This window comes from Camelus bactrianus, chromosome 8 (assembly GCF_048773025.1).
Source record: "Camelus bactrianus isolate YW-2024 breed Bactrian camel chromosome 8, ASM4877302v1, whole genome shotgun sequence".
Taxonomy (NCBI): domain Eukaryota; kingdom Metazoa; phylum Chordata; class Mammalia; order Artiodactyla; family Camelidae; genus Camelus; species Camelus bactrianus.
This window is the reverse complement of record NC_133546.1, coordinates 2,480,403-2,495,124: the sequence shown is the minus strand read 5'-3', so window position 1 is coordinate 2,495,124 and position 14,722 is coordinate 2,480,403. Positions and strand designations below refer to the sequence as shown.

At 57.1% G+C, this 14,722-nt stretch overlaps 1 protein-coding gene across 14 annotated transcripts in view; it reads right to left on the bottom strand.

The window, feature by feature from the left end:
- The window catches only part of RPS6KA2 (ribosomal protein S6 kinase A2), a 375,962-nt gene that overhangs the window by 23,870 nt on the left and 337,370 nt on the right, over nucleotides 1-14,722 (bottom strand). For all 14 annotated transcript variants that reach the window (XR_012508489.1, XM_074368009.1, XM_074368013.1 and 11 more), the window contains 2 exons: nucleotides 13,242-13,306; nucleotides 3,903-4,005 (listed from right to left, as the gene is read on the bottom strand). Coding sequence is in view for 13 of the 14 variants with exons in the window: in XM_074368009.1 (XP_074224110.1) it covers nucleotides 3,903-4,005; nucleotides 13,242-13,306 (168 nt within the window). In the remaining variant the exon portion in view is untranslated. The remainder of the gene's footprint in view (nucleotides 1-3,902; nucleotides 4,006-13,241; nucleotides 13,307-14,722) is intronic.

Genomic DNA, 14,722 nt, shown 5'->3' with positions numbered 1-14,722 from the left:
CGCATTTAGAGTTCTCTCACAAGGCGCCTATGTAAAGGTGAAACCCATGTGAGACAGCACGCCCTGGCAGCGGCCCTGGGGGGGGGGGGCGCAGGACTGGGTCTTCGCTTTTCTACTTTCTACCTTTTGACTTCCTTCCGATACTTAATTTTGAGGTGGAAACGATATGCTGGCTCATGGGGGAGTGGGCGGGGGTGGCTGGGAGGGGCGAGCCGCCGCAGAGAATGAGGGCTTTTACCCCCCAGTGTTTTACTTTGGGGGAAAGGGGGTCGGGGTGCTCCTTCCACACCCAGGAGCTAAACCACGAGCGGAGTGCTCCGTGCTCTCTCCCCGCAGATGCCCGGCTGACCCGCATCCCACACGGCCCTTCCAAGGCGACCTCGCAAGGTGCCAGGCTGGGGGCTTCGTGTGCTCGGCAACCTTCAGCATCCTGGACCACGAGGGAGCAGTACTCAAGTCACTGCCCCCAACCTGACACCTCCCAGGGGCTGCACAGTCTCCCTCCCGCCCACCCAGAGTTAATGCGACCAGGGCTGACTGCGCTTGGAAGTAAGCTGCCAACGTGCTAGAGAAGCTTTAATTAAAAGACAGAAGGCTCAGCGGAGCAGCTTTTAGAACGTGGAAACGCTGCGCCAGGAGACAGCGGGGGCCGCAAACGCGCAGCAAAGAGCCGGGCCGCGCGGTGCAGGCGCACCACGCGCTGCGGGCTGCGCCCCCGGGCTGGCGCCGCGCTCCGCCTTTCTTCTCCCCGCAGAGAACTCAGGCTTTGAGGGCTGCCTGCTCTTCAGAGTCCCCGGGGCACCTCGCCCTGCACTAGGTCTGCACCGAGCGAGGGGTACAGCAGACGTCAGCCCCAGAGGTGCAGGTTCTAGGTTGAAGACCGTGGGTGCATCCCCGGGATTCGCGGGAGCCGCGCACAGGCTAGAGGCCGGGCGGAGAGGAGGCTGGTTTGCCGCGCCTCGGGGTGCGCGCGCGGGGGAGGGTGCAGTCCGGTTAGCGTGAACCGATTCACTTTTCCCTGGGCACGGGAGGTCTGTAGCGCAAACAAGCAATGCCTTTATTTATTTATTTTTTATTTTTTAGTGGCTGTACTGGGGAATGAAAGCAATAACTTTTAACCAACAAGGAGGCATGAAGCCCAGGGCCGTGCCCCCCGCTGTCCGGGCTGCCTCTCCTGGCAGGGATGCAGGAGGGGTCTGCTGAGGTTCACAGGACCTTCCAGAGAGGTTAACACATCCTGCAGTCAGTCCGTGTGTCTAGATGGTGACCAACTGAGAGGTGGCATCAACAGCATTTAACAGGCTTTATAATCCTCTGGGGACACGGACTTGTAGCTCAGCACCAAAAGAAAGATAAGACATGAGCTGGAATGAAAGGAAATTTAAAGCTGAGGACAATCAACCTTTGTTGATTCTACAAGTGATTTCTGATTTGAGCAACATGATTGCTGGGTTTTTAAACCTGAGACTGGCATCTCCCACTGGTCATCCTGCTCTGATGGGCAGCTCATGTGTCATCAGGGAATACCAACCAGCTTTAGCATTGACTTAAGTTAAAAAAGAGATTTTAAGGTCACTAGAAAAAATTCCGACTGTGTGGCCAAGTCTAACAGGATGTTTCAGAGTCACATAACATGTCTGTGCACCCAGCTCACGTGCTTAGAAAATGCCGTCTTATAAAATACATAAATATAGGGTGAATGATTTTTTCTGTGCCTTAGCACTTCAATTACTACCTCCTCAAAGGCAAACTGTGTCATGCAATAAGTTAACTTTAAGTACCATTGATTGTAGAATTCTAAATAGCAAGGAATTTAAAAAGCCATTTCTGGATAGCATTAAAATGCATTGTGTCTAATTACATTTTCCTGAGGCTAATAATAAAATCAAATTGAATTCTCTGTGCACAAAAGGTTTATGGGGTGCTTAAAAAAGCCGGCTAATCACACAGGCTGGTTAGGTCGGAATTTAAATTCTTCACGGATAATACAAAAAGCATGCCTGGGTGAATAATTTAGAGTTGACTATGTTAGCATTTTCTTGCCAGGCAGCACAAATACAGTCTTTATTTCCAGGATTTTAACCCAGAGTTCCAAATGACGGAGACCCTCTGTAAAACACTGCACATTTCATTAAGGAGCTGGAGGCGTGTGAGCCTGGCCACAGGCAGTGCTCCTCGGTGGGGTGAGTCGTTTCTGCGTTCAGGTAAACCACAGGAGGAGGAGGAGCCTGACCTGCTCAGGTGAGCTGTGGGCACAGCCAGGATGGAATCTGCAAACCCTGCATCTTTCCAACCTCTGAAGCTAAAAAGTGATCTGATTCTGTGAATTGGGTTGATTTTGTCAACAGTAAGGACTGACTGCTGCGCACGAGAACGCTGGAAGTTGAGAACTGGGTGGACCATCCACCGTCCCTGTGAGAAGGAACAGACCCGGGTTTCCTGCCCCTCCTCGGAGGCCTCATGAAACCTCGCGGCAGTGATTACGCAGAGCTGTGACAGCGGTCATCACTCATGCTTTGTCACTGAGGACAGTCTTGGCTTTATCAGGGGGCTGCAGGTGGACCCGAAAGACATGAGTGAGAGGCTGGGTCACGACTCCCTAATTGATCGCACGGTGAGTCCGCCTCCCTCCTGTTCCCGGAGGCCCCGCTGTGTGGCTTGGGGCTGCCCCAGGCCCACTAGAAGGCGCAGCCAACTCTGCGTGCACGTGGCTCACTCCCCTGGTGCACCCAGCTGGGGCATGGGAGACAGGTCCTCCCCGACAGCCCAGGCCCAGAGGGAGCCAAGTGGATTCTCTGTTCCAGCTTTCTCCACTTGATATTTTGTATGTGACCATCTCTTTGTTTCATGATTATCTTCGTTAAATCATAGAAAATTTCAGATTCAACAACAGTGAGAAAAGCATGGTAACCCTCCATGTACACATCATGCGGAATTTTCTTTTAAACAAAACCACCATACCTTGACTGTTATGAACCCAACTGTGTCCCACAAAACTCACATGTTCAAGCCCAACGTGACTGTATTTGGAGAGAGGTAATTAAAGTTAAATGAGGTCACGAGGGTGGGGTCCTGATCCAAAAGGACTGCTGTCTTTATAAGAAGAGGAAGAGACACCAGGGACCTCTCTCTCCTTCTCTTCAAGCACAGAGTGAGGCCACGAGAGGACCTGTGAGAAGGCGGCTGTCTGCAAGCCGGGAGGCAAGCCCTCCCAGAACCCAAGCCGAAGTGGCCCCGGTCTGGCGCTTTGTTTCAGCGACCTGAGCAGGCTGGGACAGTGCCCGCTTCCAAAAAACAGCATTAATTCATTCCTATCACAAAATGACAACCTTCAAAGGGAGCTGACCAGTTCTGACTGGATTTGGTAGACCTTAGGAGTCATTTAAGACATCATGGAAGCTAAATTCACAAGTCCATCTGCTCTGCTGAGCTCCAGTAACTGCTGCGACTTTCCAAACAGGTGTTTTTTTTTTTTTTTTTGCATTAATCAGCTCTATAGTTCTTACATTTATAGACTTAACTTCCCATAGAATTTTTCTAATCAAATGAGAGATTGTCTTGGTCTCCAGGTTTTCTCGAGCTTGCTGGTGTGTGTCCTTCTGATAGACGTGGTCACTGAACTGGCAACTTGGGCCATGAGGTAGCAGGAGGTGAGGGGTCCACAGAGCGCCTGGGAGAGCTGCAAACTGGGGGTTAGCTGGGGCTTGGCTGAGAATTGGGTCTATCACGTAAGCTTTTAGAGCAGAGAAGCAAGAAAATCACACAGAACTGAGGACGACTTTCCAGGACAGCACCCTTGAACATGGGACTCTCTGGTTCCCAATGCCTGTCCCTACCTGGCCGGGTTGGAAAACCCCCCTCGGGAAGAACCACAGGCCGGCTCCAGTCCCCGCCGCACACACCTGTGGGCGTCCTCGCCGTGAACTCGGGGTCGAAGTGGAAGGTGTCCTCCGGCCTGCCCACTGCCGGCTTGAAGGGCGGTTTGATCTCCTTCCTGTACAGCTTCTGTGGGGAGAGCGAGACAGGGCGCTGAGGGGCTGGCGGGCGGGAACGTGGGTAGGGACAATGTGCGTGCCACTTGCCGCCCAGGTGTCACCAGTGTCCTTCCTAGAGCTCTGGCGTGTTTAGGAACATATATACAACGTGATACATATTGTATATGACATAGAATATGGCCACATACTCCATAAAGACATACAAAGCCATGGTTCAAGGGATAATAAGGGTTTGGGGACATCTGTGTATTCATCATTTTAGGGCAATGGTTTTCAACCTTTTTGGGGGAGTGCAATTGTTTTCTTCAACTGAAGTCTGCCAGGGCAGCCACGCCTGGCCCCCGCCCCACCCCGGGGAGCAGCAGCAGGAACCCTGCAGCTTGGCACCATCCTCCCCACCCCAGCCACCTTGGAGCCGGTGCCTGGGACCCTGCGACTCCACGGGGACCCAGAATTGATCTGGGTCCTCCCTCACCCACAGCCCAGAGTCTGTGCGGGTCCCTGGGGCACCCACTCTGGTTGTCACCAGACCCCCTGCTCAAGTCGCGTGACGGAGTCATGCTTCTGTGCCGCTTTACACGTTTGTGCGCTTTTAACAGGCCCATCGGAGCTCCTGTCAGAAAGCCGCTCATACCTGGGGTTTGGATTAATTTGGCTGGTCCTGCCTTCGACAAGATGCAGAGGCCACTCCCTCATGCCAGCTGTTTCAAGCCTCTGAGGCTCAGAAGGGCTCATTCTCTTGGGACAATTCCATTTAGGGAACAACACCGGGCTGGGTCGTGAGGTGGATGGTGCTGAGGTGTGGGTGGGAGGAAGGAGGCAGGGGCAGCCCAGAGCCTGCGATGCCAGTCAGGAGGTGGGCATCAGGAGAGACAGGGCCCAGGGGGTGTCTGCCCAGGTGGATTTGGGAACCAGGAGGGCTGGGTTCAGTCAGGTTGCCCTGCAAACAAGTAGGGGGTGATGTCAACCACGGCGGGGTGGGGGGGGGTGGCTGTGCACTTGGCAGTGACACCCCAGGGCTTGGAAACCAGGAGGGTCTGGCTGAAACCAGTCAGCACGGGTTTCCCCAGTCCTGCCTGATCAGGGGGCTCCCCAGGCGCTGGCTGGAAATGCCAAGCCCAGATCCTTTCTCGGAGCTCCTGCTTCACCAGTTCTGGAATCGGGGACACCGCGGTCGGGTGAGTCTGGGAAACAGGCACAGTGATTTGTTGAAATCTGCTCTCAATCTCCCATCAACGTGGAAAAGCAGATTTTACCACCCGATTTTGCAGACAAGGAGGCTGAGGCTAAAATTAGGTAAATCGTCCAGGGTCAAAAGAGACGAAGGGGCAGATGGGAGGAGGGCCTGCGTCTCCAGACTCCTCCTGTCACAGATAGCCGTGAGTGGGGGTCAAGTGCCCGGGACGCACTGACCCGGGGCTGCTGCGCTCCCACTGGGGTTCGGAGCGGCAGCTGTGCGTGCACACGCGGGAGCTGGGGGTGCACCTGGGAACCATCAGAGGCGAAGAGAGGAGTTAATTCAGCCTCGAATTACTTGGTCGCTTCCTGCCCTGGGTGAACAGATTTCATCAGGGGTGAGTGACTCTGCCAGCCCTCTCCAGAAATAGAAAGATGCTGCTTTCCGCGCTGACGCATGGGTAGGGGAGGAATAAACCTCCCTGATGCACGCACTTGTCACAGGAAACCTAATCAGCACGCGCGAGCTCTGTGCCCTCATTAAAATGCTGGCTGTTCCTGAGACGTGTCCGCCCAGCCTGCCCTGTGGGGGTCACCCATCCTCCTCCTCCTCCCAGAGACTCCCCTTCGGCGATATTTGAGCTGGTTATTACATAAATATGCGTCCTGATCAAGCAGAAGTCACAACCTCCCCCCCTGCCTGCCCCTGTCCTCCTCCACCGCCCAGAGGGGGAGGCAGGGCGAGAGGGCGGGAGGCAGGACCCGCCCCCACAGCCAGGACTCCTGCTTTTACTATGAGGGGGAATTTACTTGCACAGGAAATTTCTGCTAAAACACGCACACACCTGGTTGCTGGAGGCCGGGGGCTGGAGACGGTGAACAGCGAAGTGGGTGGCAAGGTACAGAACCGCTGTCATAAAATCAGTAAGTCCTACAGCGCGGCGACCGGCTAGTGAGACTGCACGGCGTGTCTGAGAGCTGTGCGAGAGCAGCCCCTGAAAGCTCTCGTCACAAGAGAAAACCTTTCATAGCTCTGTGCGGAGGTGGATTTTAACGAGCCTTATCGTGGAGTCACTTTACAGCACATGCAAGTAGCAAAGCATGACGTTGTCCACCGGAAATGGACACAATTACATCTCAACACACACACAGCGGACACACAGAGAGCTGGCTGTCACTTCATCCAAATGGGAGATGTTTTGTCTCTGGGGCTGAAGGGCATCCATTTTGGTTCCTCTCCTCACCCCAACGCCCAGGCTGACTCTCCCCTCCACCCAACGGGGACCACGGGGACACCCAGGAGCAGGAGCGAGGGCCAGGCAGCCTACACCTGCCTCCAGCTTCACAGCAGCAGGTAGAAGAATCCCCTTACACCAGTGCTTCTCCGCCAGGGGCGGCTCTGCCTGTACGAGACATCTGGCAGCTCCTGGGGACATGCGGGTTGTCACACTTGTGTGGCGTCCAGTGGGCAGAGGCCAGGGCTGCAGCTCACCGTCCTGCCAGGCCCAGGACGCCCCTGCAGCCCTGCTTCATCAACAGTATAACTTACACCAGCTTTACTAGAAGCAGGGCAGGGATGCTGAGGTGCCTTCGTGTCCCTGTGGAAACCCGCCCGGCTCTGCCTGTCATCTGCCTCCGCCTTCCATCCCATAGAGGAAGAAACAGACCTTCCAGAATTCTAACTAACCTGGAAAGCACAAGTTCACCTCCAACTGGGTTGACTCCCCGGCCATGTTCCTCACCCATCTTCCACGTGCCTTTGCTGAGGACAGGGAGGTGGTCCTGGCCCCTTGGGAGGAGACGCAGCTCCCCACTTCCACGTCCTTATCCTTAAGGAGAAGAGTTCATCGGAAGCAGACTGTCCCCTGCAGTGAGCTGCTGCGGACTTCATCTAGGTAGAGAGCACCGCCTCCTTTGAATGGAAGTCTCCAATGATGAGTCAGGGAGTGACAGAGGACGTGGTGCCCGGGGTTCTCCACCCAGGATGGTGCACGTGGGGCTTGGTCACACTTGCCCCTGGTCTGCCCGGTGCAGAGTCCCAGTTGCGGACGCCCACCAAGCTGGTCCCAGAAGCCAGCGGCCCCCTCTGCAGGGTGCACAGCCTCTGGCTTTAGGCGGCAGCTTGTGCACACACCTGCGTTTTCTCGCGCTTCCCCACCACCTCCGAGAGCCCGCGCGTCAGCTCGGGGGAGCCGGAGCGACCCCAGGACCCTGTGAGAAAGCTCCCAAGGCTTTCAGGAGGGCAACAGGAAGTGCCCTCGAGGACCCCTCTGCCCCCATGACGCCGGTCCCTGCAGAGCTCACGCCTGCGACGTAACCTGCCCACGGGCAGCCCCGGAACAACACTCGCTCTGTCTCCCGAGGCTGCGGCTGCCTCGTCCTGGTTTCAAGCGGGCAGCAGAGCCGTGAAGGCCACCTGGGGCGTTTGGTCACCCTGCCCTTGGGATTCCCTCTTCTGTTGGCTGCAATCTTCAAGGCCTGTTGATGCCTTCCTGTCACTGGATAAACATTTTGGAAAGTGCTAGTATGTGTTATTATTACACACGGTCCTTTCTTCCCCTGTGTCCAAACCTAGGACTGGGCCCGAGGTTTTAGGGAAGAAGGGGCCTTGTTCCCCATCCTGCAGTGTGCACTGCCACGCACGGGGTCAAATGCAGCGCCAAAGGGCACAGGTGTGTCGCGGAGGGCCTTGGGCCTGGCAGCGTGCATCGTAGCTCTGGCCCAGACCCCCTCTCCGAGCCTCTGGAACAATTCATCCCACACTGGTGGAGACAGTGGGGTCTCGTGATCAGATCTACCCGGCATCACTCTAAATGACGGCGTTTGTCCCAGGATCTTAGGATGACATTGGCTGCAGCAACGTGGGGACAGATCCCCCCTCACACACGGACAGGCTGGGAAGCTCTGAGCAGGTGCATTTGAATTCTATTTCTACCTAAAAGCCCTTCAGGTGATGAGGGAAGGAGAGAGGGAGTAAAATAAAAGTAGGACCGGATCATGGAGAGGAAACTGATTCCAGTTTGGGGTCACAGACCTAACATCTGTTTTCTGCAGGCACTTTGGCTCCTGGCATTTCAAAATTAACATGCTCCAATTAGGCAGAGGGCACAGTGAGAGCTGATTCCTGAAATAGCAATGCAGAGATGCTGCAGAGCAAGACACGGAGCGCTGACAGGATGGAAGGAGGAACAGGAAGAATGCAAATGATCCCAGCGTGCCACGGGCAGGTCTGCTGGGTCTGGTCCGTGCAGAGCAGACCGCTCCCTCCCCAGGTGGCCCTGCTGTCGGTGGTGCCAACACAAGTTCTCTGGATGGACAAACCCCCGAGCCAAAGGCGATTAGTCTCTGAGCAGAGACACCTGTCGGCTCCCAGAAAGGGTGAGCTCTCCTGGTGTATCTGACATGGGAACAGATGGACAGACAGCTGCCCGAGCAGACACGGGCAGCGTGAGACACGGAGCAGCAGCCGACGGCTCCCGGGAACCCAACCCCTGGGGTCCCACCTCTGCATGTGAACCCCACCGCGGGCCAGAGCTGCCGCTCTGCTCCTGCTGGTCCACGCAGCCTCAGTCTCCCCCAGGAATCCCTCCCACCTCCCAGGTGACAACAGATGACGTGCCTGCAAGGGCTTCCGGACGTAAGAACCACACAAGCGTAAGCTCCCCGCACTTGTGAAAGTCACTGCAGGCACGAGGCACAGTCACAGTGAGGGTCTGGCCTCGGAACCCGGATTCCCATGAGCAGGCCTGGCTGCCCCGACTGTTTCCCTCGGCCCGGCTCCTGGGGCCCGGGGTGGTTCACTGTTACGAAGCTTATCTTGGGTTTGTGCTGATTTTGTGTCCTCAACACTGCTCCCGCCGCGGGGGAAATGTAAGCGCAGCTCACTCTCCCATCACTGTCGACAGACGCTTTCAGCCTGTAGTTCACTTGTCACTTTTCATTTATCCAGTCGGCGGGAAGGGAGCGAGCTTTCGGGGAGCATGCCTCCCGGGAAGCTGCTAAGTGCTAGGCTCCGACCCCCCGCGTGTAGCGCCCACGGCCTCGCTCTGCCCCAGCAGGGAGCCCACAGCCCCGGGGATAAGTGCTGGGTGATAGGTGTTTACTTTAAAAAGAACTCAAGAGCTTCTGCTGGCAGTTTTGGGGTCACAGAAGAAAGCAGAGATGAAGTAACAGCCTCATGTCTTCCAGGCTGAGTCCTGGGGCCGGCTCTGGGGTAGATCATCATTCTGAGCGTTTGCCTGGCAGTGGGCACATTTGCAAATGACTCCACTGTGGTTTTCTAAGCGTCCAAAAATAGCGTGAGCACATCCAGACAAACCCACGGTTCAGGAACATCACCCGCCGGAGACCGCACACCCCTTTCTGAAGCCGGGGCCGGCCGCCTGTCGGGGTGCACGAGTGGGCCCGAGGTTGCACAGGACGCACCAGCTCCCACGTGGCTGAGCGGCTCATGCCGGGCGTGGACGGGACCAGCGGAGACGGGGGACTGCTCAGTGCCCCTGGGAAGGGCCTGAGCGGCGGGCCTGAGGCTACAGTCCCGAGAGGTCTCTGCTGGGACTCCCTCCTCTCCTCCCCGGCCCCTCAGCTTGTCCATTCTCCTCAGTCTCTGCAGCATCACCCTCCTCTGACGGGACACCCCACCGCACACCTCTTCTGTGGCCGGACCACGGCACTCCTGCACAAAGTCACCCCCGGGCGTGGAGCAGCTTGAGGACAGCTGTCTTTCAGTCGTCATGTCCGGGACACCGTGTTCACTTTGACGTGGGTGAGCGCCAAGGAGTCATTAAATAAATCAGTTTGTACAGTGGTGTGTGTCAGAGCTCCTCCCCCACTCACTCCCCGCCGCATTCAGAGCGAGGGAGGCAAGAGAGCCTTCTGCTCCTCTGTCCCCGCCTCCGGTCTCCCTTCGGCGAGTGTGGAAAGGACAGTAGGAAAGCCTGTCTGGGTGAGTCAGAAGGGCGTCTCTCAAAAACCAAACCAGCGAACATTAAATGAAATGCTAAAAGCAACAAAACGAACTTCCCACCCTTAATTCCAGTCCGATTGCTTTGACATAATGCAGAAATGCCACCTTCTTGGCCCAGAAATCCAGGGACTTTGCCCTGACCACACAGCCAGGGACCCACTCTGCACCAGAGCTGCCCTGACTGGCCGGCACCGCGGCCTGGCTCCTGTGACCGGGGAGAGGCTGGCTTCTGCTCAGAGCTCACTCACAATCGGGTTTTCTGGAACCCACGTCCACCCAGCCTGCAGTGTTCCAGGCCGCCATGCTGTCAAGATTCCTGACTTGCTCTCCCCCCCCCACCGTTCCCCCCACGACAAGCCCCGTCCTCGCCAGCACCTGTCCTGGGTGAGGGACCCGTCTCCGCGGCTCCTGCCCGCAGCCTCTCTCAGGATCCCCTCCCGTGCTGGTCCTGTCCCAGCAAGGCCCCATCCTGGCAGAGCCGCTCCCCGTTCCCCAGGGCCCTGCTGGTTCCCTCTGTGCTGGGAGGGCTGGCCCGGAGACCCGGGGGGAGGGAGCAGAGCAGAGCCCCCCACATGGCCGCCGTTGGCCAGGAGAGCCTCACACAGCCCTGCCCTTCACGCCCGTCTGGGCGCTCGGTCCATCACTCACGCCCTCATCTGCTCACTCACCTGGGACTTTACAGGAGCCTCCCCCCGTCCAGGCCCCGTCCCAGGGACACATCTCTAAGCAACTGGACAGACTCCTGACCTCCTGAAGCTTTCGCTCCAGCAGCCAGAGACAGGAAATAACAATCAGCATCATAAGTCAGCACATCACGTGGTGCTCAGGATGGGGACAGAGGACACGGGACACGGAGAGAGGCCAGGGCCGCAGGGGCGCTGGGTGCGGAGCTGCCATTGTGGGGGGCTAGCAGGACCATCTGAGGTCTCAGTGAGAGGAGGGCATTTAAGAGAAGACTTGAGGGCGGGAGGGTGTAGCTCAGGGGTGGGGTGTGTGGTTAGCGCACACGAGGTCCTGGGTTCAACCCCCAGCCCCTCCATTAAAATAAATAAACAAATAAGCCTAATTACCTACCCCCACCAAAACAAACAAACAAACAGGAAGACTTGGGCAGTGCAGAGGGAGCCACGGAGCACCCAGAGAGGCAGACTCCAGACAGCCTGGCTGGGAGGTGCACGGAGAGGCAGGGGTGGGGCGTGCAGGGCAGGGGGCTCGGCTCCCCTGCCTCCTCCCTGGCCTTTCCACCCGCTGCCCATTTTCCTCCATGGGGGTGGCATCCTCCATGTGACCCCAGGCACACTCCTTTGTTGATTGTCTCTTTCTCCCAACCAGATGATAAGCGCCCGACCTCGAGCCGCCTGTCACGTCCACTGCTCCGTCCCCATGCCCTGGGAGGGCCTGGGGCTCAGCGAGTAACAGCTGAGGGCGAGGGAGCCGCCCTGAGCGCCTGTGGGTGGGGGCGGGGCCGTCACACCAGCAGAGTCCAGGCCTTCCTCCACTCCTACCTCTGAAACGGAGTCTAACTTAGTGAAAGTTCTATGATCAGAACTCAAACTAGGCTTTAAAAGTCCCCACACTCTCCCAGTTTGATGCTTCCTGGGGTTCAAGTAGAAAGCGGAGCAGTGCTGGGGGGGAGCGAGGCTGGAAGCTTGGTGAACTGCTGGTTTTATTCTGCATTTGTGTTAAAGTGTCCCCAGAGGGAAGGTCTGGGGCAGGGGTGGGGCCGTCCACCCACCAGAGCCCGGGTGCCCCAGCCCCCAGGGAGGGGCTGGCAAACGTGGACACCGCCCTCTGTAGTATAAAGGACACTTCCATTTTGTAAACATCCTGTTGAAACCCTCCAAGCTTAATTTGTTGGCTCAGGAAGAGAACACCCCAGATGTAACAGCCTTTGTGCCCACCTAACGGGTGGTTCTGCAGGGCTTGATGTCAGAGGAGGCCCGCCTTCCTCCGGACAAGGAGCAGCCCCAGCCTTCGGGCCGCGCGTCCTGGGGCCCCATGGTCGGCCGGAGTGTCCGGAGCTGCCCGCGCTGCCCCCTCCCCTCAGAGCCGGCACCAGAGGTTGGGGAGAAGGGAGATTTGGGAACTTCTGAGCCAGCGTCCAGCTGCATCCTGGCGGGCAGCTGGGGGAACTGGACGTGGGGTCCTCCCGGGGGGTAGCTGCAGTCCAGCTCCGACACCCTGGTGCTGTGATTCACATGACCCCGCCCAGACTGCCCAGGCCCCTGAGCTCTTCCCGTCAGGCCCGCCTTCTGGACATGCGAGCTCCTCCCTGCACTGCCCAGTCCTCTCGGGAATCCTACATCAGCTTAACCCCCACCCCGCCTCCGTATGGGATCACGCTGGACATCTGACCGTGGTCTGACCATCCTGCCCGCCTCAGCGAGAATCCTGGTGGGTTGGTTTAGCCGAAACCCTCTCGCCCTGGTGTTTTCTTGGTCATTTTCCATCTGCCCCCCGCCTGCCTCGCCCCCTTGCCTGCTGTCTTCAGATCGGAGCCTCCTCTCTCAACCCCACAGTGGCCCCCACCCCATCGTGATGGCCCCTGAATGGAGTCCTCGTCCATCTATAACAAGTGTCACAGAACGCTTTGTCTTTTGCGGTCTGGATACCATTTTTCTGTAACAACTTCTACGGCAGTGTTACTTGTGCTGGCATGATCCTGATCAGAGCCAGACCCAGTACAGACCCTGGGCTGCCCACAGGCCCCAAACCAGGCGCTCTGTTCAGCCTCTTGCTGGGCCCAGGGAGGCCTCTGCTCCATCCTCAGGGAGCTGGGAGTGGCTGTGGCTGCAGGCTGCTGGTCTCTAACGGCAAAGTGTGCACAGGATTTCAGGCTGAGAGCCGCAGGGTAGGGGCTGGTGGGACCTGCCTGTGCCTGGGAAGTGCCTGCGTAATCAGAACCCCTGAGGATTGCCTGCCCCTTCCTGGGTGCTGGGGCACCTGGGCTCTGGTGGGTGGATGGCCCCACCCCCGCCCCAGGTCTTCCCTCTGGGAACATTTTAACAGAAATGCCCCTCCGGTGACAGGTCTACATTCACCTCTGGTTTGCACCAAGCCGCTGCCGTGTCCCCCCCCACCTCCCTGTGGTCCCTGCGACTTACGTTCCAGTCTATGGTGATGAAGAAAGGGTGTCGCTTGATCTCCTCCACGCCGTCGATGCCAGCACCTGTTGGGACCAGGGCAGAGACAGCGTCAGAGAATGTTCCTGGTGGGCAAAGGCCGGTGCTCTCGCCGAGGGGCTCTGGCTCCGCAGGGAGAGGGGCTGGGGCAGCTGCGGGGCCGGTCCTGCGGCTCTCCAGTGGGAAGGAGCCCACAGCTGCCACCGCTCCTGCCTGCCACCCCCCACCACCGGCCTCGCAGCCCTAAGGGGCCAGCAGTCAGCCCTGCAGGGCGCGAGGTGGGAGAGAAGGGTCTTTATTCTGAGGACCTGTGATCTTATGATATAGTAAGAAATAAATATTTTGACCTTTCAAACTCCTGGCCAGAGCTCCTGAATGTCTACATGGTAAGAGTGACAGAGTATCTTGTCATGTTTGGCTTCTGTCACCGGCTCCTGAAGCAGTTCCAGGAGTGAGAGACGCGACTTCTGTTATTCATAATAAGCTCCTTTCCAGCACAGATCAATTAGATAAATTCCTGAATTTACCTTAATGTGGTGACTTGTGGAAGGCCCTGAAGATGGGAACCAACCTCGCATGAAGGTTGGAGCTCTCACCCACCTCTGATCCCGGTGGGGGTGGTGGGAGAGGGGCTGGAGTGTGGGTCCAATCACCAACGGCCGAGGATGTAACCAGTCACACGCACATGATGGGACCTCCAAGGACACCTGCACCACCGGGCTAGGGGAGCTTCGGGCTGGTGGACACCTGGGAGGGTGGGCCACCCTCAGCCCCAGAGGGACAGAAGCGGCTGCACCCGGGACCCTTCTGGACCTCGCACCCCCTCCTCTGGCTGTTCAATCTTTGGAAATATCCTTTGTAATAAATCGGTAATAGAAAGTCACTAAAGAGCTTTCCTGAGTTCTGTGATCTGATCCAGCAAATTATCAAACCCGAGGAGGGGGTTTGGGGAACCCCAGATTCGCAGCTGGTCTGCACCAAGGACTCGGGACTGGCGTCTGGGGAGGGGGGTCTGGTGGGAGTGACCCTGATAGCATGGGGTCTGCGATAACTGTGTGGTCAATGCTGGAAATGAACGGAATTCTAGGACACCCACACTTATTCTCTGTAATATGAGCGTTTAAGGGCTTCCATTCCCATCACTTGTGGAGATCTTCCTGAGCGTCCTTCTCTGAAGCCCCATCTCAGATTTCTACGCTTTGGCTGGGGGGTAATTCTGCATCCAACAGGAACTATCTTCTGTCTGTGCAGGGGAGCTCGGAGCACCTCTGTAAAACACAGGGCTGTTTACACTTTTTAAAGGTTTTTTAAAAAATTAATTTTATTTTTAGGGTTTTTTTTGGGGGGGTAGTTAGCTTTATTTATTTACTTTGTTGTTGTAGGTGCTGGGGTGACCCCAGGGCCTTGTGCATGCTGAGCACGCACTCCAGCACTGAGCTGCACCTCCCGCCGTGGCCGGCACA